The 26,124-nt window shown below is 42.7% G+C and overlaps 1 protein-coding gene across 2 annotated transcripts in view; it reads right to left on the bottom strand.

The window, feature by feature from the left end:
- Window positions 1-23,837, bottom strand: part of COL28A1 (collagen type XXVIII alpha 1 chain) — a 65,019-nt gene extending 41,182 nt beyond the window's left edge. The window contains exons 1-11 of one of the 2 annotated variants that reach the window (XM_081882850.1): window positions 23,615-23,837; window positions 20,640-20,809; window positions 17,765-18,321; window positions 15,280-15,300; window positions 12,560-12,616; window positions 11,512-11,565; window positions 11,251-11,292; window positions 9,981-10,007; window positions 9,243-9,287; window positions 5,212-5,256; window positions 1,681-1,734 (exon numbers count right to left, since the gene is read on the bottom strand). In XM_081882850.1, coding sequence (XP_081738976.1) covers window positions 1,681-1,734; window positions 5,212-5,256; window positions 9,243-9,287; window positions 9,981-10,007; window positions 11,251-11,292; window positions 11,512-11,565; window positions 12,560-12,616; window positions 15,280-15,300; window positions 17,765-18,321; window positions 20,640-20,766 — 1,029 coding nt within the window. In that variant the 5' untranslated portion in view covers window positions 20,767-20,809; window positions 23,615-23,837. The remainder of the gene's footprint in view (window positions 1-1,680; window positions 1,735-5,211; window positions 5,257-9,242; window positions 9,288-9,980; window positions 10,008-11,250; window positions 11,293-11,511; window positions 11,566-12,559; window positions 12,617-15,279; window positions 15,301-17,764; window positions 18,322-20,639; window positions 20,810-23,614) is intronic. The other variant, XM_081882851.1, reaches the window with a different exon arrangement.
- Window positions 23,838-26,124: the final 2,287 nt, after the last annotated feature.

Raw genomic sequence — 26,124 nt, 5'->3', positions numbered from 1 at the left:
ATTTTTCAACTTTCAGATTCCAAAAACGAGCGATGCTGAAAAGCTGTATCATAACTTGGGGATTCAAAAGATATTTTGGTTAAATTTAGTTTTGCTTGGTGTATAACTATATAAAGATAAATGCCTTTTTATATCTTACAATGCAACTTCAAATAATTTTAAACTTGTCCTATTTATAAAAAAAGTGGGGGGGGGGATGTAACAAAATAATGTTGTATGCTTAGTAGGATATGTTCTATGCGGAGAAACCTAAAAATTTATTGCATTACCTGACATTTTCAGAAAATTAAAATTCTTTGGTTTTTTCCGAGACCAAGTTTATGTGCTTTTGAATCAAATGTAGATTTGCCAAGCTAAATGTTGTCCAGTCACAAAAATGATAGCAGGTTTGAATTCACCACATTGAAAAGCATATTTTAAAGACCCCTCAATGAAGAAGTTTGCAAAAATTAAGTTTCACCCCCTAAAATGAAACCCGCTACTGGTGCAATGAGCGGGAGACAGGTTGTTGGTGTGTCACAGCATCACAGACGATTGGCCAATGAGACGCAAGGGCAATTGGTGATGCTGAAGCTACCTTGGATGGGGCTATTCCAAGGCATCAGCTAGAACCCAAGGGCTAAGGCTGGTCACCACACACCCAGGTTGTGGGTATGGCCCTCCAGAATGGCTTGTGCCAGGATGGCCCCCTAATCCCCAAGCAAATCCCTTCTGGTCCCCCATCCAGGAGAGCTGGAGGCAAGGGCCATCAGTTGGGCAGCCTTATAGCAGGCTCTTTGCCCTATGCTATCATGACCGCAACCAATAAAAGTTGTGTTTTTTCCCCTCCCCTCCTGTCTGCACGTGGTCTCTGCTCCCCAAAACTCACATCAAATCAATATTATAATCAAAATACATTCTGTTTCGGGAAAGCTTAAGATTCTGATAACGTGTGGGATTTATTCTCTCCCCCCCCCCTTTTTTGTGTGTCTGCTGAGATGGCACAGTAGCGATCTGTACGAAAGACAGCAAACAAAGAACGAGAAAATTCAAGGCAAGGAAAAAGCCTGTGTGAGGCCAAGATTCCAGCATCTTTTACTGTCACAAATACTTTCCACATATAGCAGTTCCTCTGTATCTTCAAATGTTCTGGTTGCCTCAGAAACAAGGCCAGGATGTTTCACATAATGAACGCCCACATACAGTGTAATAGAGGCCGCATTCATGAAAACTCCCGCGTCTTGACAGTCAAGTGCAAAATAGTATTGTTAACACTAGTCCTGGCATTTATAAATATTTAGCTATTCAATGTTCAAAGAGACCCAAGTAGCACAATAAATATATTGATACATGCTGGCATGCCAATGATTGGCAATTACGGGGCATGGGGGAAATACAAACAAACCCAAGTCCTCATGAAAATCCATCAGCATTTTGGTGTGAATTTCCCCTAATATACGCATCTTCGCACTCAAGTTTGCCTAATATACATATTTTTACCAGAGCAGTTTTCCCTTATATGATACATTTTTTGTGCACGTTGCTTGGTGAGATAACTGCACAGCACACTTCAGAGGAGTGCAAATTTCAAAAAATGCTTCAAGTCATTCACATATCGGACGCACCTAAAACTGTTTCAGCCTGTACTCCCACTCTGCAACATTCTGTTGCCAATCCCACTTGCAAAAGGGTACATCTTACCTTATTTCCTTGAATGCCTTTTGGACCAGGCTCACCTGGAGGGCCACTGATTCCCTTTAGAAAGATAAAGAAAGGAGAATTTTGACTTTTACCAATAAGCATGTTATGCATAACCTCAGGCACAGTCTCAGTAATAAACACAAATAAATATGTGTGTGGATCCTTGCAATAAGAGAGAATTCATAACTGTGTATATTCATTTTCATTGTAAAACTTTTTTTATTCCTTTGCTCTTAGTTCAGGGGAACTTTCCAGCTGACTCTGACCTTCTTCTTTGGTGATCACTTGTAGCCACGTAAGATTGTCTTTTATGAATACAGTCTCAACAGTGAGTCCGTAAGTGACTGTGGAAGCCAATTCTGGATCCACACATCCTTCCACAGTAGGGACATAGGTTTCTGGGTGGGAGTTGATCACGGTGAGGATTTGCCAAACGTGCCTTCCTTTTAGCTCGTTTCTTCCTTTCGTCCAGAGTTCATGCTTCTTCCAAGTCCATGATGCCTTTGGTAGAGGCTATTCTCCAATTGGAGTGCTCACAGGCCAGTGGTCTACACACTGATAGTACCTTTCAATACAGACCCCCAATCTTCCTATTACATTTGAGATGAAATAAATATAATATAAAATGGGGGGGGGATTGTAATAAGAATAAGAATAGTATCCAGAGCCAATTAACCCCAGGAGTTCAATGTGAATTTGAAGGAATTGCTGGAATCTGGCTAAAAACCATTCAGCTTCTTGGAATATCTTATTACTATCTTCTTGTCTTATTGACATCCTGAAGGATTTCAAGTGAGTAGGAGCCAATAACATGCGATCAGTTAAGAAGCCAGAGCAAAATAATATTACAGTCAAGGCAATACTAAGATGTGTACATGCAGACATGTATAGAATATATATGAACCCTCTCCTCTATCTCTAAAGACATGAGCTTGCACACTCAAAGATTTCAGTATTTACAGAAGAAAACTGTGTATGTACATTGTCAGAAATGTTCTTGTCAGTCAGAACTATCCTGTGGGCGGGGAGAGAATCAGATTCTGGGGTGAAATATCAGTTTGTGGGAGGAGACTTCTCATGGCTTAACATCAACAAGTGCAGTCTCAGAATGAGCTGCCGTGCAAATGTCCAGGAAGACATTTCCAGGAAGAATATAGGGTGTTCAGACATTACATTCAACAAGTATACAATGTGGATATACAGTAGTTGAGCTGTACAGATCAGCTAAAGTACACAAGCCTTGCTATGATTCTGTAATTTCAATTTCAGCGGTATTTCAGGGACATAGCTATACAACAGTGCTATAAGAAGAACTCATCAAACCTTCCGGGAAATCCCTGCTTAAGTCTTGCCTGACGTTATCACTGGTGCTGTTCAGTAGCAGTCTGATTTTCTACCATGGGAACTCCTCTTGATCACAACAAAGCATTTATGGAGAAATACTAGACATTTTTCTACTGGAAGAAAAGCTGAAGAATTGGCAAGGGAGGGGGTTCAGCAGTTCCACTGAGAAGTCAAAAATGTTCTCACAGTTCTACTTTAAGCTCAGCACTGTAGCTGCAGAACAGGACACTGTGACAAGGAGGAGATTGATAGCAGGTTCCCCTTGAGAATGACAGCTTTTAAAAATAAGCACACAGAAGGAAAGCTGTACATTTCAAGAACAGAACAGCACAAAGTTCTCCACTGCTTGAGTTCCTCGGATACAAAGGATATGCTGCCACTGAGCCATATAAGAACATAAGATGCCTACTTAAGAGGCCCAGCATCTGGTTTCTTAGCAACAGCCAATCAAGTGCCTCCAGGAAGCCCACAAGCAGGGTGTGAAGGCAATGGCCCTCTCCTCCTGTTTCCCATATCTGGTATTCAGATATATATCTTCAGATACAAATAAGTTTTATCTATTTTTATTGCTTGCCTTTATATCCCATCCATCACTTTGATGATTCCATGGTAGGTGCCAATGGGTTATATCTCACCAAGTGTTACTCAAAGTAAACCCATTGTAATCAATGGGTCTATTTAATTAATTTCAGTGTGTCTGCTCTGTCTTAGTCAAATTTAAACCAATTTAAAAAGCTACTAACAGTGTTTGTGGGACAGAAACACACACAGAGAATGTATACTCAAACACAATGTAGAACAGCAGTCAACAGCCATTAACAAGACCTTCCCCCACAAAAGTACAGCAACAATAACCAAAATCATTCCAGTAGCATTACAGCAGCAGATATAGCCAACAGAATTTCTCCCATCAGTTTTCACTAAAAGCCTGGGAGAATAAAAACGCTTTTAATTGATGGACATAGATGCCATCAACCATATTCCAGAAGGGAAGGAGCCTCACGGTGCTGTCATGGAAATGATCATATCTTGGATCATCACACAATGTGCCTCACTCAATGACACAATATCCTTTTTTTTGTTACAGCTATAGAGTCATATAAGAACACTATGACACTGGATTTTTTATTGTTACTCTCCTTCTCCCCCCAAACTCTACTTTTCCAGCTGTAGAAGCCATGCTGATTTGTCTTCAGCATGACTTGTTCTTCTCATATTTACTTATTATTGTGGGAGAGGGGGGTGAACTTTAACAATTGCTTCCAAGAAATGTGGTTAGGCCAGGCACAGGCAAACTCAGCCCTCCAGATGTTTTGGGACTACAACTCTCATCATCCCTAGCTAACAGGACCAGTGGTCAGGGATGATGGGAGTTGTAGTCCCAAAACATCTGGAGGCCGAGTTTGCCTATGCCTGGGTTAGGCTGACAAGTCTGTAATCTCCTGGCTCTGCTCCGCCTACCTTTTATAAACTGGCGTTTATCTACCTATCTTACAGTCTTCTGGTAAGGAGGCCCACTGTGGCGCTGTTGCATATTTTTGTTAGCTGATCAATAATTTTGGTTTCGAGTTTTCAAAGAGCTCTTGGGCATAAGCCATCTGGCCCTGGTGACTTACTAATTTTTAATTGTCCACTAACTTCATCCCCTTGACATTTCTATTCAAGTTAGTTCTGAGACAGAGCAGGGAATGCCAGCAAGCAACAACTGATGCATTCACAGACAAGACAGTGAGGTGATAAGTGCACAGAGGCTGCATCTCTTCAGGCTTTGGAGAGGGAGGAACTCACATAAAGGGCAATTCAGTCATGTATCTTGAAATGTAGGGCCGGCTCTACCATTCAGCAGAATGTAGTGGCAGATGATGCCGGGCAGGCAGTGGTGGTGAACTGTTGTAAGGCAGACCTGTGTGTACAGTGATGTGTGTGTGTGATGTTGGAAGACAGAGTTGGGTGTGGTGTGGTGGAAGATGCTGTTCTATCACAAGTGTTCAACTGCTATCAGTCCAGTCATATTTTGCACATGGAACAGGAAAAGGTGCCACCTAGTTCTGCTGAAGTATAGCCCGGGCACAGATTGACCACCTCTAGCCAAAGAAATCCACACATCACAAGCCAAATGTCCCCTGGAGTTGAATAATGCAAACAAATAATAATCTTCACATAGAATTAGGTTGTAAACAAACTCACCTGAGGTCCTCTCGGTCCCTTTGGGCCAAAAGGGCCTTCTAGCCCCTGTTTAAATAAAACAAAAATAGAAAGATTAATTGCAAGTTCTGATTCAGCCAAGGCTCACTAAAACACTTCTTAGCTCTCTCCCCGCAGCTGTGGTTGCTGTTATCTGTACATATAGGTGTTAGGCAGATTTGCCTAAATTTCCCCTTTACTGGTTGCTCCTCCATGCTCCGTCCATTTCAGATCTCTGACCTGAAACTAGGGTTTGTCAATGGGCTACCACAGCCTTGGCCAAGCTAGTCATCTCCAAATGGTTTGCACTACAACTCCTCTCTGCCCCAGGGATGGATAGGAGTTGCAGTCCAAACCATCTGGTGGGCACTAAGTTGGCAAAGGCTGGTCCAGTAGATCTATGTTGGGGAATATTCAGCATCATGTTGCACACTGCACTCAAAATATAAGCAGCTTTAGCTGAATGTGAAAAGGAGAAAACAGGAGCATGGTAGCAAATCCCAAACCCAAACTGTACAATTGCACGCACTCAGGTTCTCAAAATGTAGCTGGTAAGGCTGCTGTTTTGTGTTTTTGTTTTTTGCAGGGTTCCTCATCTCATGTACAAAGCCTGCACAACATTGTACATGGCATAGGCTGTGAAAGGACCTACAAGAGCAATTCTGCTCCTTCCCATCTCCATTGTTCCCCTGTTTGTTGCCATCAGAGCAGGGCAAGTATTCCTGGGGATTGTTACCCTCTAAGAAGGGAAGGAAGGGGAAAACAAAGACTGCTCAGCACCCTTAAGAAGTTAAAAATCTCAAAGTTTCTGGGAGGAAGCCATGACGATTTAAAACAGATCAATCGCAAAACATATTTTGAACAGACATCAATATAAGCTTCTCTCTTTTTAAGTTGCTATTCAGACCATGCAAGATCATTTTCTTTCTCCTAGCAATAATGCCTTGGTTTGGGAATGGAGTCTCTGACAATGAGAAAGTGTATCTGGATGGCTGGAATACCGGTCTGCAGCAGAGAAGAGGAAAGGAAGCAGGGGCTTTTCAAAGAAGCCACCTCCATCCACGAAATGTCACCTGGCAGCAGTCATTCCATCAGCCTGCCCCAGGGGGAAGGAAGGGGAGCAGGACCCGCCACCCACCCTGCTGAGAGACCAGCAGCTTTTGGCTCCTGTTTTTCTCCAGCTGTTTCTATTTGATCTGGTCATTAGAAGAAAAAACACAACTCTGAATGGTAGCCAATTAAATCCCACCCAGAGCAGACTCACTGAAATGAATGAACCTGAGTTTGTCACACCCATTAACCTCCATGGGTCTACTCTTGTGTATGGCTAATGACTAACAAGTTATAAAGTCAATCATTCATATCTAAGAACTAATGCTGGAGTTTGCTATTTTTTTTCTTCCTCTCAATCCCCTTTTCTTTCATGTCACATCTTTTAAATTGAAAGTCTGATTACAGGGACCATCTTATCGCTCAGCTTCTCAGGGAGCCTTCTTGGACTGAAAAGGAGGATAAAAATGCTCCCAGACAAGCACATGTTTTCTTCCATCCTAAAATCAATCATTTTCTAGGCTAAAGGAGGGGAGGGATGGGGGCCGGGATGGAACTCTGTGGTCAAAATATGTGCCCTTCTCTCTTGGGAGCATCCCTCTCGTCCTTAGCTTTAGCCCCAGCTGCTTGCTATCTCAAGTGGTCCCCTTTGAACTTGTGAGCCGTTGGGCGGGAGGAGTGGGCTCCGGCATCAAGGAAGCAAAACCAGCAATGGAAATAATTACAGCTAAGCTTGGCCTCTGCAGACTTGTGCACACGATCCACACCCAACCTGAATTCAAACAGCCAGCAGTTATTTGCATTTTCAGCTAATATAAAAGCTGTACCCTCCGCTGACTGCCCTTTAGGGAAACCCAGAATTCTGGGCAGTGGGAAACACCAGTAAACACTGATGAATACTATGCAATAAATCTCCCTCATTTCTTTCTCTTTTTTTACATTTTGTTGGGACACCCAACAGTACAGTCAATTATACTACTGTGCTGATCTTTCCAGATCATAAATGTACTCCAGAATATTAGTGCTGTGTGTCCCAATCTTTTGCTCTGTGCTTCTGCTGTGTGTTCTCCGTGTCTGCTCATTTTCCACTGGCATGATTGCTGCCTCTTATTTTTCTTTCTTTCTTTTTTTAAAAAAACCTCCTCATTCATTTTTGGCAATGCCGCTTCATCTCCTGTTGTAAGTGGGAATCCTGTGGGTGATGAGAACTTTGGCCTGTTCAGAAGTTTCTGCAAGTGCTTAATCCATTATGGCCTTTTAATCCTTTACAGATGTTCAATGCCTTCTCCTTCCTTGCCCTCAGTAAAAACAACAACTAAAATGCTATTTCCTTACATTTCTACAATCTCGACATATGGTCTTTATGTCCATTTCCCCCCCTTTCCATTTAAACTGCCAGCTGCTAACTAATTTTCTTTTAACTTCACACATGTGTACATTTCACATCCTCCCTTACAACGTCTTCACCTGCTACCCGTGTAAACTGACATTGCTGTATGGAGCTATAAGAACTAAGAATCTGACAGTTCACATGGATTCCTTCTTAGCAAATTAAAATAATTAAGCACTAGTTTTCTCTCTCATCAACCACAAAAACCAGACTGAGCAAACAAAACAGGCCAATCAAATTTGAGTCTGGATCAAGGAAGAGGAACCTGTGGCCCTCCAGATGCTGTTGGACTAGAACTCCCATCATCCCTGCAGATTGGCTATGCTGTTTGAGGGCTGACAGAAGAGCAGCAACATCTGGAAAGCCACAGTTCATTCTCAATTCAGGCTGAATTTGAATTGTTTTATATTTATACTGGATGTACTGATTTTTGGGTTGCCCTATTCCGGCTCATTGTTGTGACCCATAAGTGAAGTAGTGACTTGGACATTAGGTTGGAGATTACAGTGTCACCGGCCTAGGAGCTGGACCAGGTTCCTGGCTCCAGGCCCGATGCTAGTGACTGGTGAAGCACTGAACCAGAGGCTACAGGCCTGATCAAACAAACCCCATGACACCAGGACCACCACAGGTTCCTTCTCCTGGACCTGAGAAACTGAGCGCCTTCCTCACAACTTCAATGGTGTAGGTGGGAGCACTCCAAGGAGGAGGTCTTGTCTTCAGCAAGTTAGCCCTAGTTCTCCAAAAGGGGGCAGAGTATCTATTTAAGAAATTTATATACCTCATGTTTCTTACAGCAACAAAAAAGCCTACAAAATTAAAAACATAGGGTGGTATTCAATTATTTTTTGCTCAGAGGACACTCACTGAAAATAACAGACCTGACTGCACTATATATTTAAAGCACTGTGATACCACTTCAACAGTCATGGCTTCCTCCAAAGCATCATGAAATCTGTAGTTTGTTAAGGATGCTGAGAGTTGTTAGGAGGCCCCTATTCCCTTCACAAAGCTACCATTCCCTGGGACTGGTTGTTAAACTACTTGTTGACTTGGGAGACCACTAATGGCCCCAGTTCACTTTCTGTCTGAGTTGGAGCAAGTTGCTCACCAGGAGCTCTCTGTGGTGCTGCAACAACCAACCTGCTTTGCTTCCTTGCGCCCCTTGAGCTCCTCCATGGGGCAGAACATGACACTCTTCTATTTATGTATGTTTGCTAAGCACCTTTATTTTTATAAGCCATTTCAAATCTAGAGCGGTATGGAAATTCTCAATCAGGCCAAGGAAAGCCTGTTCAGGCAGCAGAATCTCAAAGCAACCCATAGAGGTCTGAAACAGTGTGACTATTGCCACAGTGTTCCCAGAGAATCAAACTGGTCCACTTTGACTGATTGGATCCATTTCTCTTGATGAAATGCTTTCAAGCTAACAATTAACTAACCTTCCACCAACACCGGTAGGTTGAATGAGAACAGTTATAATTGCCTTTTGCCATTTTAAGAAAAACATTCTTTGCATTTTCACACAATGTTCTGAACAGAATTTTGACACAGCTTGTATGTATGCATATGGCAAGTTGCTTATGGTACTTACTCTGTCTCCCTTTAGTCCTGGTGTTCCGCATTCCCCTCTCTCACCCTGCAAAAAGTATATATTATTGGCATGATTTCATGGTGATGATTCATTCAAATTTGTTTTTGTATAGGAAGTTGAAGCATCACATTCTCTGGTTATTCTGACAATCTAGATCAGGGTTGGGAACCTGTGGCTCTAGACTACAAGTCCCATCACCCCAGACCACTGACTATGCTGGGTGGGGCTGACTGGAGTTGTAATTCAGCAATGCCTGGAAGACCAGAGGTTTGCTGCCCCTGATCTAAATTATCAAAATTTCAATCTGCCTGCCCTGTGCTGATAGGGTCATTCTGCAACTTAGTTGCTAAGTGGCACTGAATTTTGTCGTATATGGCTGGACTCAGGGGTTTCCTGCTACTGTTCTTGTTAAAGAGAGAGAATTAAGTTGTTCTGAAGTTTCCTGACCGGTGTGTCCTCTAAGCCTTCTATTCTACTAGTCCTTACCAGCCTCTTTCAGCCCAGAGCAGGATCCTAAAGAACACAATACTAATACTCTGAAAAAGCTTACATTGCAAAAGACTCTAGCTTGTGAAACTTTATGGACTGTATTCATATCTCTTCCTTCTTTCATCTGGTTCTATTAATATGATTCTTTTACAACTCGTCCCCTATATTTTTAATGCATTGTCTTTGTAGACATCTAATTATAAACTGCTTAATATGGCAATATAAGTAAGCATTTGTGCACCATCTCACCTTGTCTCCCTTATAACCAGCACCTCCCTATTGAAAGAACAAAATAAAGTTATTTTAACATGACTAATACAATATCAAGAATATGATAAATAGATATGCTATTTAATTAGCATGGAGGGCCAAGTAACAACCTGGTTGGAGAAAGAATGAAATGCCATCCTTTGAAGAATTGTGTGTGTGTGTGTGTGTGTGTGAGAGAGAGAGAGAGAGAGAGAGAGAGAGAGAGAGAGAGAGAATAAGATGCTTCTGATCTTCACACAGAGCTCTCTCCATTCATTTAATTGGAGGAAGGCAGTATTCATGTGCAAAGAAATGAATTAACAAATTGGCTCCCTTCATTAAAATGCAGAGAGAAAGGAAGTGTTAGCATTAGTGTTTCCACATGCGAGACAGGCTGCTATTTCTATAGGATATTGAGGCAATGGTTATACATCACATATAGAAGCATTCTTCCAAAGATTTCAAAATCCATCAACTCTTGAAGGCACCTTTTGAAGACCCATTGTTTCAGTACCACTGGCAACTTGATTTACACTGTGATTGTAGACCTCGCTATATACTATGATTAATATCCTCGCCATTACATTTACGACCTACCGTTCTTCCAAGCAGGTCAAGGCAGTTGACACGGTTCTCCCAACGCCGTAAAGTAGGTAAGGAAGATAGAGAGACTGGCCAAAGATTACCCAGTGAACTTCATGGCTGAGTGGGGGTTTGAAACTGAGTCTCTCCAGTCATAGTCCAGCACTCTAACCAGTGAGGCTGGTTCATCAGGGCAAATGAAACACTGCCCCACCAATCTCAGTCTGCCTTTAGCCAGCCCCTTCTGCCTTCCTTCTTAGGTAGTACCAGCCCCGGGAAAAGAACTACCTATCAGCTTCCTCCTCCTCCTTAGTCTCCTCATTGCCCCTATAGAACTCAGCAATGAAGAAGACAAAACTGTCTCTTCCCACCATTAGCTCTGTCTCTAACCTACTGTTGGGCTCCCTGCCTTCTGTCCTACCAGCTGTGGTTAGATACAACTCCACCTTGATCTTAGCCTTGGGCAGAACAGCTAAGTCTTGCATAGGCTGCTGTGACATCTGAGATGATAAGTTAAAGGCGGCAAAAGGAGCTACGGTGATGGCTCTGCTTGCAAAGTCCCACTGTGACGAAACAGCGTATCAAAACAGAGGACAGTTAGAGAGGAGACAGATTAAAGAACAGGGCTTGTGAGAAAGCAGAAACACACTTCACACTGAATTATTGGAAACAGCAATAATTCACATACCTCTGCACCTTTTTCTCCAGGCTCTCCTTTCTCAGCCTCACCCTGGAAAAAAAGATAGAAGCCAGTGAAAATATTTGGAAATATTATTTCCTTTTATACTACACTTACACCCAACTTTGACCATAGTCTTGTTAAAAATACAACAGTCAAGACCAGGGCAATATTTTTCAACTGGAACTTGCTGGAACTCAGTTCTTGCACCTCTCAGGCAGGCCCCATTGCCATTGTAAGAGAACAAGGGAGGTGTTCGTGGCGATTTACCTTTTCTCCTTTAGTTCCTCGGTCACCTTTATCCCCTCTGCCACCATGACCACCCTTGAGGGGACAAGGAGAGAGAAATATCATTAATAGAGTATATACCCTCTTTGTTTTGAGAGGACATAGAATTGCATAAGGTTTGCACATCCCAATTTCTGTGAATCGATGCAATTTTAGAAACCATTACTGGTACTGAAATGCTATGCATGGCTCCAAAGCGGGGAAGAGTGTGACCAGGTGACCTGTGTCCATGCTCAGACAGCTGTCCGGGTCCTAAATGTTGATGGATAACTACAAGGTCCCTGCTTTATCTCCCTTCCTACAGTTCTTTATCTTTAGACCACATTTGGACTAGACAGTCTGTCAAACAGAGAACTCCTTAAAATAGAGGACTGTACCCTGTAAAGCAGAACACATGGTCAGCCTAACTAAACCTGGTGCTTTTTATACTTGTTCAGAAACTGTGTACATGCAGCTACTCACACAGAGTCAATTAAGGTTTGGCAGACAGCCAGAAGGCAATCTGATTGAGTAAGTGTGCCTGGTGATAACAGAGACATGGAGACCGCTCCCTAATTGGTCAAGCTCTCTCAAGAGAGTGATAATTAATGGCCTACTAACTGGGAATTCGGTGTTCGTGTTCAGAGTTCTGTGTCAGTGTAGGAGTTGTGAGTTGTGTCAGAGAGAGCTAGCATAAGATCCGTGTTCTGTTCCTGTAAATAGTCCACTGTATATAATAAACACCTAACTACAAGTTCCTGGTTCCTGCTTCATCTATCCTGCCTGCAGCCAAGTTGCCAATTGCTTCCATGGATTCTGTGTGTACTCTGCTAGGTCTGGCTAAGGTCCTGCAACTAGTCAGAAAGTTGTGAAACACCAAATAGGTTTTACCAATAATACTTTCTTCTTGAGTGAACAATTCCTCCTCCTTTTCCTTCAGACACACTTAAACATATTATATTCTCCTTTAAGCATTTGTGTGTGATAGTTTGCTCTTATAAACTATAAGCAGGAAATCTGAAGGATCCTGCTGCCCATCATATATACTCACAGGTGGTCCTGGCGGTCCTCGGTCTCCCTTCTCGCATTCACAGCTCTTTTGCTCACACTACAAGTTCAACAGAAACAGCAATGTTAGAATTTCACCTTTCCAACTATGAATGTAATTGTCCCAAATTGTCCCAGGATACTAGTGGTTCATTAGTCTGGTGAAAACCTGATACTATCCACCAGAAATGGAGAACTGGAGTTAAGTCTCATCGGCGATGTAATGCTGGACTTTGGAGGCTCCCATAATCAGAAAGAAGTTCTTACTGGACCCCAGGAGAAGGGAAGTGTCTTATCTATTATATTATGTAGAGCTCTGGTGTCTGCACAAAGTCAGGCTCAGCGCAAGGCCATATAGAAAGTGCTTGCGCTTCTCCTTAGCCTGGAACTTAAGATGAAGAGCATGATCTCCAACTTGTCCTCACTCTTGGTTTCAGAGCCACTTGGAAACAGTGAAAAGTCTTGCTTCTTCTGTGTGCCTCTGAAGCCAAGGGTAGCATCGAAGTTGAACCCTGGTCCTTATGGGAACACACACAAGTTAAGTGCCAATCACCCACAAAGACTGGCCTACATGAGGCCCACAAAATGTGTTGGGTATGGGTATAGCTATGGGTATCACAGTGTCCATGCACCAGGCAGTTAAATGCAATTACAATTTTTCAGAGACTGACTAGATGTCATGGCAACACAACCCATGTGCCACATTGTAGGTAGTGCAGATTTCCATTGAAGTCTGGGGCAAGTTAAAGCCCAGCAGGGCTAGACAGGAGACATTTACTTGATGTGATCTTCTCTCAAAATACTCCCCCCCCCCAAAAAAAAAAAATTTCTCAGATGACTATCAAAACCCCACTGGGAGAAAACTGGCTGAGAAGAATTTAACACGCATACCACACTACTGCCCACCTTACAGAGCAATCCACACCCCTTCTCCCACTTGATAGGAAATTGGTAGATCACCTGGATCCATGACATCTAGCTCAGCTTTCAACATGCAAAACTCATGCGCAGGCAAAACGCACATGTGCTTTTATCATCCTGCATCTTGCCTAGTTACAAAGAAGTGCTTCCCCTGTGGGAAGTTTTGTCGCATCCAAAGTGGCCTTGATTCCCCAATGGAATGAAATCTTTTCTATTCCCTTCCCTTGCAACTTCCCTTTCATGCCTCTGTTGGCTTCTTGCTTCTGAGAACAAGTCACTCCGATTCCCACCCCTGCATCCGCTCCTCTGGTCCCACAGGCCCAGGCAGCCACCTTGAAAAGGAGGAATGCTCCTGACCTTTAGTCCTTGCACAGCTGCTTGGGCCTCTCAGAGGAAAAAAACACTTCCATGCTGTTTTTGTTTGATCTATTCCTCTTAAAGAGATAAAAGCTGCATACACACCATACATTTAAAGAACATTTTCCTCTCCCTCCACCCGCAAGGAATCCTGGGAAATGTGGGTCAATCAATCCCTCTTCACAGCGAACTCTCAGAACTGTAGCTCTGGGAGGGGAATAGATACTCCCTAACCACTCTCAGCACCCTGAACAAACTACAACTCCCAGAATTCTTTGGGGGAAGCCATGACTGTTTAAAGTGGCATCATAGCACTTTAAATGTATGGTGTGGATGCGAACTATATTTTACTCACAGCAGACCCATCAAAGTTAATTAACATGCCTAAGTTAGGTCCCTTCCTTTCAGTAAATTCTACGTAAAGCTTATTTTGTTAAGGGTGCTGGGAACTGTTGCTCTGTGAGAGGTAAAAACTACAGGTCCTGGGATTCTGTGTGGTGTGTGTGGAATGTGCTTTAAATATATGGTGTATACACAGCAAAAGATAACATGGGGGGAGGAGAGGAATTCCATGTTTATGCTGATCTGTGGATGATCCTCGGGGTCCTTTCCAATACTTCAGTTCTAGGATTCTATGATCTCAACTACATTGCTTGACTGCTCTTACAACAATTCACTTGTCCCAGTATGCAAGGAGGAGAAACACACAAAGTGGAAATGGAAATGGTATAAATGATGGACAAAGGTTTTTAAACTGTGGCTGCCAACCTTGCGCCCAGAAATCTCCACGTAGTTGCAATTGGAACCACACCAGCAGCAAAACGTGCCTGGCACCTGGCAAATTTCTAACAACGCATCTACCATTCAGTGGAATGGGACTATTGGGTTGTGTTGGTTGGAAAGAGCACAAGTTGATGATGATGGTAGCGATGGCGTGTATTTGGGGGGTGGGGCCAGCTGGATCATGGAGGAATCACATGATTGTGCACATGTGCACCCCTTTTTCTTATGAGGACGTTATCTTTTTGCAGGAAATGTTATCTGAGAATCAGCATATATTTACCCATGAAAAGTGGGGCCTGCAACAAAACGTTGCAGTGTGCAGTGCTGCTGATCAGGAGTCCAGACTCTCCATTTCATTCCTCTTCCCACCCAGTTTTCTTCACCCCCACAATATTCTAACATGTCATTGTCACAGAACATGTTCAAGTCATTGGTCTGTTTTTTGTGTGTCCCCTCATTCCTCCATTCTAAAGCTTCCCCCTTAAAGGTTTTTTCTTTTTTTTGTACTTCAGCAAACCTTCCCCCTCATGCCTGTTGATACCTCACGGTAGTGAATGTGCGAATGGTGCTGTTTTGACTACAAAGGCAACAGCACTCACAACTTGAACAAATGGAAAGGGATGGTGGATATGCCACTGAATACTCAAAAGCTGATCAACTTACCCGCTCATCAAATAGAGTTGCCTGGAAGATAAAACAATTAAATATATATATATTAGCATGGCATGCCATTTCAACTCAGATTAGTCTGGTTAACAACAATATTTATTTCAGGCATTTATGAATCGCTTTTCAGGTGAATCTCACAAAGTTGCTTACATATTGGAAGAATAAGCATTGCTAAAACAATATCATAAAAAGTCAAGGTGCAGCAGGAAAAACACTTCTGGAAATACCGAAGTAAACCTGATATGATAGAGTCATTAGCTCTGTTTACCCAAACTTCGTGGTGAGTATGAATATGTACAATGGAACAGCATGGCTCAAACCCAGCTGACTATTAGAAGATCAGAACAAAATCCCATCCGCCTCACTTATTCCTTTCCGTAATATGTTTTCTTCTAATGAGCCACTAGAGGCTCATTTCCTTATTTGTCATGGATGTATTCACAACTTCCGCATCCAGTTCTCCCTTGAGAGCTTCGGTCTTCTACAATGTCTAATATTTCTTGCCGTCTGACCTTACCTCATCCTGTTCTTCTTCTGTGTTTCTATTTGCCAGCAAACTGCTAATCTTTCTCATTATGCCATGGTATAATTAAGGGACATAGCTCAGTAGTAGCGCATTTGCCTTGCTTGTAAAGAGTTCTTGGTTCAATCTCCAGCATCTCCAGATAAGAACATAACAAGAGTCTACTGGATCACACACCAATGGCCTATCTAATCCAACCTCCTCACACTGGCCAGCCATTTGCCTTTGGGAAGCCCACAAGCACAACCTGACCACAAGAGCATTCTTCCCTCCTTCTGTTTCCAGCCACAAGGCTTCAGTCACCTGAGCCACAGGCCACTGCTGGCCATGGGGGAAGATCTCCATAGGTTCTGCTATGACAGACCAGCTCCATCAGGCCTCCTCTGCCTACAACCATCACCTGCAGGCAGCCATTCCAGCAGTGGCAGAGCTGGGAAGTAGAACTCAAGTACATCCGCTCTGTTGTGACAGGCCAGCTCCATCAGGCCTCCTCTCCCCTAACAGTCAACCCGGGGCAGACTTTCCATCAGTTGGGGGAAGAGTTATGGAGCAGGGCTCGTCTCATCGCCATCAGGCACCTCCTGCCCCTGATCTGTGCCAGCTGGTCATTATGGAAACGGCTGTTTAGAAATTGGTGCCAGAGCTGGGATTTGGGTTTTCCTATTCCCTCCCTGTTCCCTTTCCCTTGTGTGTCATTTCCATTTTTAAGATTGTAAGCCTGTGGGTAGGGTCTGCCATGTTTTGATTACATGTAAGCTGCTCTGGTAGCATTATTGGCTGAAGAATGGGGTACAAATGTTCTAAATAAATGAATAAATAAATAAATAAGACCTGACCAACATAAGCCCTCTTTTCCCACGTGAATGTTCCCAATAACATGTGCTGCCCCATTCATACGTTAAAGTTAGCTCTTTAAGAGTGGTGTATGATCTGAATAGGCAAAAGGCTGGTATGCTACTGTTTCAAGCCATTGCGTGTCACAGGAGCTGAGCAGGAATGGAGAACTTACATGGCTAAAGTCATTCTTTGTGGCCTCTTAGGCGGTCAACATATGGATGGATTGACCGTTTGATTTTTATGTAATAAAATTTATATACCACTTAATGGGGTGAGGGTGGGGGTGGGGGTAGGTGTTTAAATCCTCTAAGCTATTTAGAAAAAAATATTGAAATTAGCAATTAAAAAACAGTTAAAACAAACATTTTAAAATATCCAAAAGATTATTTTAAATCAACGGTAGCTGCATGAAACTTCAGCATGTTTGGATAGGCTTGCCTAAACAACAATGTTTTAAGCAGGTGCTGAAAAGAGTACAGTGAAAGCGCTAGCCACATGTCAACACGCAGGGAGTTCCAAAGTGTTGATGCTGCCATGCTAAAAAAATTGGTTCTTTACAAGTCCTTATTTCTTAATTATTCATTTATTTGCAGCCTTTGTATGCCACTTCATAATATTAACTTCTCTGGATAGCTTACAATCAATGAGTAAGAAAAACTGTTTTGATATGAAGAAGTCACCCAGAGTGGCTGGGGCAACCCAGTCAGATGGGTGGAGTACAAATAAATATTATTATTATTATTATTATTATTATTATTAGGCATGAAATCATACAAGCAAAATAAGCAAAAAATGAAATCATTGCACCCTCAAAGTTAAAGAAAACCCCCTCAGATTTAAAAACTGAGAGGCCACATCATTTTTTTTAAAAGGCTGTTCCATAACTAAGATGCCACTACTGAAAAGGCCCTGTCGTTGGTGGCTACTGTTGCTGCAGTATAGCTCAGTTGGTAGAGTGTGAGACTCTTAATTTCAGGGCTATGGGTTCAATCCCTCTGTTGGGCAAAAAGATTCCTGTATTGCAGGGGGTTGGACTAGGTGAGCCTTGTGGTCCCTTCCAACTCTACCAGTCTACGAAACTATTACTAGAAGAAGAACCCTTTAAAAAATGTTACTTACCAATTGGTCCCGTATTTTGTCTGACAGGTTGGGATCGTTGAGGATGATCACAGGCTTCCCGGGCGAATCGCCAGATATCGAACGCAGTTTGGCTTGATTGGCAACCTTAGAAAGGCCAATGGTGATGAACGATATTCCAAGGGCCCGGGCTGCTTCAGATATGCTCTGCACATCAGGAGACTTTGGGTGGTCGATCCCATCCGTCATCAACAAAGCCACTTTGACACCTATTTTGCGGCCTTCTGTTTTGAACAACTGGGTAGCGTTGGAAATAGCATAATAGGAATACGTGCCGTGCCCAATAAAGGTCATCCCGGAGACTTCCTGCTTAAAGGTCTGCAAGTTTTTCCATTCGGTAAAAGGATGGTCGATTTTGACCGAACTGCTGAACTGCATGATTGCCAGTCTGAAGTCGTACCTGCGGACTCTGGTGGGCTTCATGAGGAAAACCTTGTCGCTTAAGGTGGTGACAAACTCCTTCTGCTTATCAAACAGGACATCTTTTGCGCTTTCGGAACTGTCCAGGATGAAGATGATATCGATGAAGCAGACGGAAGCTGCAGAGGGCAAGATGGGACAGAGATCATTCAAAAACGGGGAACAAAGCTGCAGTGGGAGAAGACAACAACATGGGGTGGTTTCAAATAGAAAGGGAAGAGGTGAGGGGAATTCCAATCCAATTCTAGGTTCTTCTCATTAGATGGTGGAACAGGAGTCAGTGGTGGTTCTGTTTGTGAGTTTCCAAAGGTATTTGGTTTGCCACTGTGAGAACAGGACGGTGGACTAGATGGGCAGTTCTTATGTTCTCAATTCACATGATAACAATAATATAACAGTAATAATAAAATTTATTTATACCCTGCCCTCCCTGGCCAGAGCCGGGCTCAGGGCGGCTAACACCAGTAAAATTACAGTAAAAACATAATAGGAAAAAACACAATTTAAAATACAGGTTAAAATGCAATTTAAAATGCAGCCAAAGTAGCCCATAGATCAAAACCATAAGGGGAGGGAAACATAAGGGTCAGACTGAGTCCAAACCAAAGGCCAGGTGGAACAATTCTGTCTTGCAGGCCATGCGGAAAGATGTCAAGTCCTGCAGGGCCCTAGTCTCTTGGGACAGAGCATTCCACCAAGTTGGGGCCAGTACTGAAAAGGCCCTGGCCCTAGTTGAGACCAATCTCACCACCTTGAGACTTGGGACCTCCAAAATGTTGTCGTTTGTGGCCCTTAAGGTCCTCCGCCATAATAGTATTGCTGAAATATATTCATTCACTAGGGATTGGAAGTGTTGATTGACATAGGGCTGCAGTCCTTTACTATAGGCATGGGAAACCTGCTGATGTCTGAATGTTCTCTTATTAGTTCGTGACTCCATGTACATACTGTATGTTTTCTGATTGTGAATTAAGAAACAGTTCAACTGTGTTATATAAATATCGTTAGTATACTATTAGCCTATGTGTTGCTTTATGTTTATCAGACTGTTCTGTTTTGCAACACAGGGGATTTTTTTGTTGCAAGACATCTGAATGTTGTCGGACTACGACCTCCATCACCCCGACCATTGGTCATGCTGGCTGGAGCTGTTGGAAGCTGGAGTCCCACAACATCTGCAGGGCCATTGGTTTCTCACATCTGCTTTAATATGACGTACACTTCATAGAATCAGGACAGCCGGCATATTGCTGAAGGCAACCTTTTGTGCACTGTATCTATTTACATGACAATGGCTTCTTCTGCTCTGTATTAAAGAAAACCCTTAGAAGTTTGCCTGTTATGTGTGTATTGTAGGGAAAATGAAAACAACAACAACTAGAAATGAGTCAATTGCCTGAGCTGGATGGAGCTGCACTGCCCTGAAGGAGCAGGCATGCAGTTTGAATCTAGGGCTGTCCGGAGAAGCCAGGAGTTTGTGCATTGGTGACTGCAAAATTGGATACCTGCAATGTACTCTATATGGAGCTTCTCTTGTGCTTGATCTAGAAGCTGCAGTTAGTACAGAATGCTGCAGCATAATTGCTGTCAGGAGTGAGAGCCTTTCAGCATATAACACCCCTGCTCAGAGATCTGTACTGTTTGCCCATTTGCTATTGGGCCAAGTTCAAGGTGTCACAACTAGAATATATAGCCCTAATAGCTTGGGATCACCTGATCCCATATATGCTTCTAGACCACTTTGATCTGCAGAACTGACACTATTGTAGGTGCCACATAATACTAGCTGTGCAGTTGTAAGAAATCAAGCTTTTAGTGTAGCAGCAGTTATACTTTGGAACTCCCTGCCAATTGACACCAGACAGATGGTTTCATCATACTCTTTTCAGCATCTGCTTAAAACATTTTTGTTTCAGCAAGCCAATCCAAACATGTAGAAGTCACATGTGCTTTATCTCTTTTTAGCTACTGTTGGCTAGAATCGTCTCTTGAAAGTTTTTAAATACCTGGTTTCAACTGGGATTTTTTAAATAAAAAATTTTATAGTGCTAATGTTTCATTTTCCATTATTGTAAACTGCTTAGAGGTTTCCTTGCAACAAGATATTTTGTTTATTCAATAAGGAAATAAATATTCCAATCTATTCTGAAATTGTGGGTGTGCGATATGCGTTTTCCAGTAGCACATTCCACCTGAAAAAAAGTCTGTAGAGTTTCTTTATGTGAAAGGGAACGTGCCTTTTAGAATAGAATAATTATGTCCCTTGTAGTCTGGTCTTAATGGAAAACATGCTGTTCCCATAGAACTCAGGACTTGTTACCAAAATGATTCAAAATCCCCATATATTAATAATTTGCCACTTTCCCTTGGAGATTATTCCATTGCGCTTGGAAACATTTCATGCAGCCTATAGTAAATTCTAAGAAAATGACTTTACCCTGAAGGTTCGCTTTTCCTGTTAGAGAACTTGGCTTCTGTCCCCTTCTTCTGTTTTGTCCATACACTACACAGTTTGTAGCAACAGCCAAAACCAAAAGGCAAAAGACAGAATGTTTTTTCCACATAGTGACGGGGATTCAAAAATCAAAGGGTCACTTACTGCTCCTGCTAATAAAAACAAAAAGAGCTGTTAATGTCTCGTGCATATTAATAATAAATCTGTAACTACTTAACACACATTTGCTCAATGAATATAACGCAACCTTACCACAGACCACAGCCAGCACCCGATAAAAAATATTGGGGGAAGAACAGAAGAGGCATAGTATATTTCTGGGTGGGCGAGAAAGAAAGAAAACAGCAGCATATGTTAGTGGCAGAGATGGAATGGCCATCTGTCAGGGATTCTTAAGCTCTGATTCCTGCATTGCAGGGGGTTGGACTAGATGACCCTTGGGGTCGCTTCCAACTTTACAATATTATTATTCAATGAATTCAGAAATGGGGCACAAGGAGAGCAAGCTCCTTGCTCGGGGGCATTCCACACACACCCCGTGCCGCCAATTTCCCAGGCTTAAAAATTAAAATAAAATTACTTCCCATTTTTTAAAATTAAAATTATGCTTAAGTTATGATCATTATCTTTTTAAGCAATGTTCCTTCCATTGTTCTGCCTTTTTTGCTTTTTGTTTTTGTTTGCTTAATTTTATTTTATCATAATAATAATAATAATAATAATTTATTATTTATACCCCACCCATCTGGCTGAGTTTCCCCAGCCACTCTGGGCGGCTCCCAATCAAGTGTTAAAAACAATACAGTGTTTAATATTAAAAACTTCCCTGAACAGGGCTGCCTTCAGATGTCTTTTAAAGATAGGATAGCTGCTTATTTCCTTCACATCTAAAGGGAGGGTGTTCCACAGGGTGGGCGCCACTACCGAGAAGGCCCTCTGTCTGGTTCCCTGCAACCCTATTGGCTTTAAAACGATTTGTTTTAAGCTCTTATACTGCAAGCTGCCTTGTGTATACAGTCATACCTCAGAAGTTGAATAGAGTCTGTTCCGGAAGTCTGTTCGACTTCCGAAACATGCGACTTCCAAAGCACGGCTTCTGATTGGCTGCAGGAGCTTCCTGCAGCCAATTAATTAGAAGCCACAGAAGCCCAGAGGCATAGCTAGGTGGGTGTGATGGGAGCGGTGCACCCCGGGTGCCATCGGGGCACCGCATGGCGCACCCCATCCCTAGCCCCTATGGGCCCCTATGAGCTGTTTGCCCCGCCCCTGGGCGCCTTGCCCCAGGTGCCCCAGAGGCTTCCTCTGCCATTGCAGAAGCCCCATCGGATGTTCGGCTTCCAAAAGAACGTCTGAAAACTGGAAAACTCGGGAGCCGAGGTATGACTGTATATGGTAGGAAATTGTGGGGAAATGTTCTCAGCCAGGGGTTGTCAACCTGGTTCCTACCACCCACTAGTGGGCGTTTCTGGATTCTAGGTGGGCAGTAAGGGGTTCTGCAGCACAAGCTGAATCCTCCTTCCATTGAGCGCTGGTGGGCGGTAAGGAAATTGTACCATCAAGAAAGATGCATTAGTGGGCGCTAGGTATAAAAAGGTTGACTACCCCTGTTCCAGACAGACAGACAGACAGTTTTGCCCTCCTAGATCATGAATTAGATACACATATTTTCCAGAAACCATTATAAACGTTTCCCTTGGGGAAAGGGCCATAGCTCAGGGACAGAGCATCTGCTTTGCATGCAGAAGGTCCCAGGTTCAATCCCATGGCATCTCCTGGTAGGGCTGAGAGATATCCCTGCGTGAAGCCCCAGAGAGCGGCTGCCAGTCAGAGTAACCAATACTGAACTAGATAGGCCATTGGTCTGACTTGGTTTACATCAGCTTCCTATGTTCCTGTTGTCCAAAGCCGTATCAACCTTTTCACTTTTTTGAAATATTCTCAGGTATACTGTACTTGGCATTCTCCTACAAACTGCCCCGTGGTCTAATACCAGCTATTATAAACGCTGGAAATAATTGATGCAGAGAAATCACTTTAAATAGCAGGAATTAGCATTGTCATCCTATGCACACACTCCCCTGGAAGCAAGTCTCATTGAAGTGAATGGGGCCTACTTCTGAGTAGGCATGCATGAGATCATGCCGCAGGTTATATTCTGAGATATGTGCAAAATTCAAACTTTCCATTCTGTGTAGAAAACCTTTTGAGCCCCCCTCACCCCTTTATTACAATGCTGCTCATTTGGGTGCCTGAAGTGAGCGTGCCTCAAAATTTCATTTTAACACACAGGCGTGTCCATAATAATTCATAGGCATTGATTTTAATTTATGTAACCCCATATTTTAGAAAGAAAACTATTCAGCAACAAAAAGCCACTACTAAGTTTTTCATTATTATAGCATTATATTTAACATAGTCCACGGGATGTTGTTTGGCATATGCATATTTGGTTAGATTTACAAGATAGCTGAGCAGCTTGATTGAACACACTTACACTGTGACTTACAGCCAAATTCTATGTATGTCTACTCAGAAGTAAATCCAGCTGAGCTCAGTAGAACTTAATCTTAGGTAATTGTGCATTAGACTGCAGCCTTACAATGCAATCCTATACATATCAACGCAGAAGTTAATTCCACTGAGTTTATCCTAGTAAAAAAGCACCTCTAGCCTTAGATGCAACTTACAAGAATATCTTAGAGAAATGCATTTACAATACATCACTAATATGAAACATTTAAACAATGTGCTGCACTTTCCAGTTCCAAACTCTCCTTACAGAATATTGTTTAACATCACCCAGTACTTTGATCTAATTAATTCATTCTCCCCCCCCAAAAAAAAATACAATACAATGTCATTTTAACAATATGACAATAATTATTATGTCATTTTGTTTCAAGTCCCATTTGAATTTTTTGCTAAGAAAAACAACTTCTAAAATATTGGTATCTTACCTTATAGAACACCAAATCAGCAAGCTTGGGAATAAATATTCTGTAAACAAATATGAACTAGAAAATGCATTCCTAGGGTCGCTGGGTTTTTTGGTTTGTTTTTAAATACTTTTAAGCACAGCTGTCCTTAAATAAATAATTAGTCCTGATGCAAATCAGGGAACCCTGCATCTGGATTTTTCATGGTCCTTTATTCATGTTTTATTAGTCCAAGTTGAATGCAGAGTGGTTAGGCATGCAGCCAGGTCTAGCAATCTGGGTGGGAGCATAAACAACTTTAAAGGAACAGCCATTCAGAGAGTTTGCTATAGAGTTGGTTGCTGTTTGCTATTCAGTAAATGAAAGCGGTACTTCTTACAAACAACTTCTATTGGCATTTGTGGCTGTCCCTGCCATGCCTCCAAAGCACACCCATGCTTATTATTCAATAATGCTTCCTGTATGAGATAAGAAAGCAACCATGATACTATGTGTGCATTACAGTGAATGGCCAAAATTTGGGGAAGGTTATAGATGAGCTTTGAAAACATCTGGAAACAGGTACACCTGTTTATTCACCACACACACACACCAGTGAATGCTAGCAGTTACCTTTATGCCACAGGCAGGGAAGCTTTTCAGTGCCAAGGGCCAGGTCATTATCAGGATTGGGCTGCTACCTGTCAATCACCTGATGTCACAATGGCTGGGAACTGGCGTGCACTGCCAAAAACGGAACAGGATCTAACCACCACTCATCAGCTGCTGGTGTTAAATCCTGATGTCTAGGTTGTGTGTGCCAATACAGAACTGAAAGCCACACCCCTGTCCATCACCTGCCTATGGGTGTGATATCAGCTAACTGACCTATAGGCCAAACTAGAACTCCTGGCAGATGGGTGTAAGTAGGCGGAGCTGTTTTTTGTGCTTAGAATTGGAGCATGTCCACCTGCACACCTGTGCAGATACAGACTGCTCATAAGGTGCTTTGGTGGACTTCCCAGCCACTCTACTCAGATACACATTATCTTACCTGTGCAGCAATGAATTTCACAACCTATGAAGGTACTTTTTCTCTAGGCTCTCCCTTGGGTTTGGTGAATTCTTCAACAGCTGGTTCAGCAATTAGAACTGAAGAATTCTGCTCCCATGAATTATTTCAAATACCAAAAAGAAACAGAGTTCACAGTGCTTCCAAAAGCATATCTACTTCAACATTTTTCACTTCAACAGTATAAATTAGGGAGTCATTTTGTAGCTGCTATTTTGGAGTGTCCTAAGTCCTTGGCCATCTACTGCAAATCATCCTGGGATCTACGACTGGACCCAGATCTGCCCATCCCTGCTATGGACTACATCTATGTAAAGATCTGTACTCACAATCAGGAGAAATCAGGGTCCCAAAGCAGAGGGGAGAGAGCTCTACACACATAGAGCTGTACACTATCAATCAACTGCACACATGGAGGTTGTAAGCAGGGGCAACACCCTACAATTGCCCTCCATGCATTCAGTCTAAGGCATGAAACAGGCTGCACCGTGTCCTGCAAAGGGTAGGGGACAACACCTACCAAACAACCATTTGCAGTTATCAACACATTCTGTTACCACTCCAATTATTACTAAAGATTTCTTTCCAAAGGTTGGCCTGCTGCAGAAAAAAATAAGCAAATACAGTGGTACCTCAGGTTAAGAACTTAATTCGTTCTGGAGGTCCGTTCTTAACCTGAAACTGTTCTTAACCTGAGGTACCACTTTACCTAATGGGGCCTCCTGCTGCCGCTGCACGATTTCTGTCCTCATCCTGAAGCAAAGTTCTTAACTTGAGGTACTATTTCTGGGCTAGCGGAGTCTATAACCTGAAGCATCTGTAACCTGAGATACCACTGTAATCTTCTGGCACCTTAAAGACTAACACATTGATAATGGTAGAAGTTCTCATGGATTACAGTCCACTTCATCAGATTTGTTATGCCTCTGTGTGGCAAGCACAATAAGTACTACAGAGGTGGCACAGCCTGAGTACATTTAGTCAGAAGCTTCAGTGCCCAATAGGATTCACTTCCTTTTCAATAGGCTCAGGATTGCAGCCTAAGACTGTAGTCATAATCCTACTTACTCCAGAGAAGGTCCCACTGAATTTTGAGAAGACCTAATTAGGATTGCAGTCTTTGTCTGTCTCCCATTCCAGGCTGGGTCCCACAGAGATGCTCTGGCTAGGTGTGTGGAAAGGTGCAGGCCCGGCAGCAAATGATCAGGACCAGGGACAGCTCATTGTGAAGCTGGATTCAGGAGAGCAGCCAGATACCAAGTTCACTCGGAGCTTAGAGTGTTGCTTTATGCTGTTTAGAGCCAACTGATGGCAAGCTGTCTTAGAGCAAGGTGGCCAATACTCTACCAGGTCAAGTTCAAGGATTTGGTACTAACATTTATGACCATAAACAGCTCAGGGGCAGCTTGAGAAAACACCTTATCTCTGATATGCCCAGTAGGCCTCTGCATTCTGCAAGAGAGTTTCTCCTCCCAGTTCC

The sequence above is a fragment of the Podarcis melisellensis genome, assembly GCF_964234715.1.
Source record: "Podarcis melisellensis genome assembly, chromosome: 12".
NCBI classification, from domain to species: domain Eukaryota; kingdom Metazoa; phylum Chordata; class Lepidosauria; order Squamata; family Lacertidae; genus Podarcis; species Podarcis melisellensis.
The sequence above is the reverse complement of the archived record's forward strand: the minus strand, read 5'-3'. Positions and strand labels throughout refer to the sequence as shown.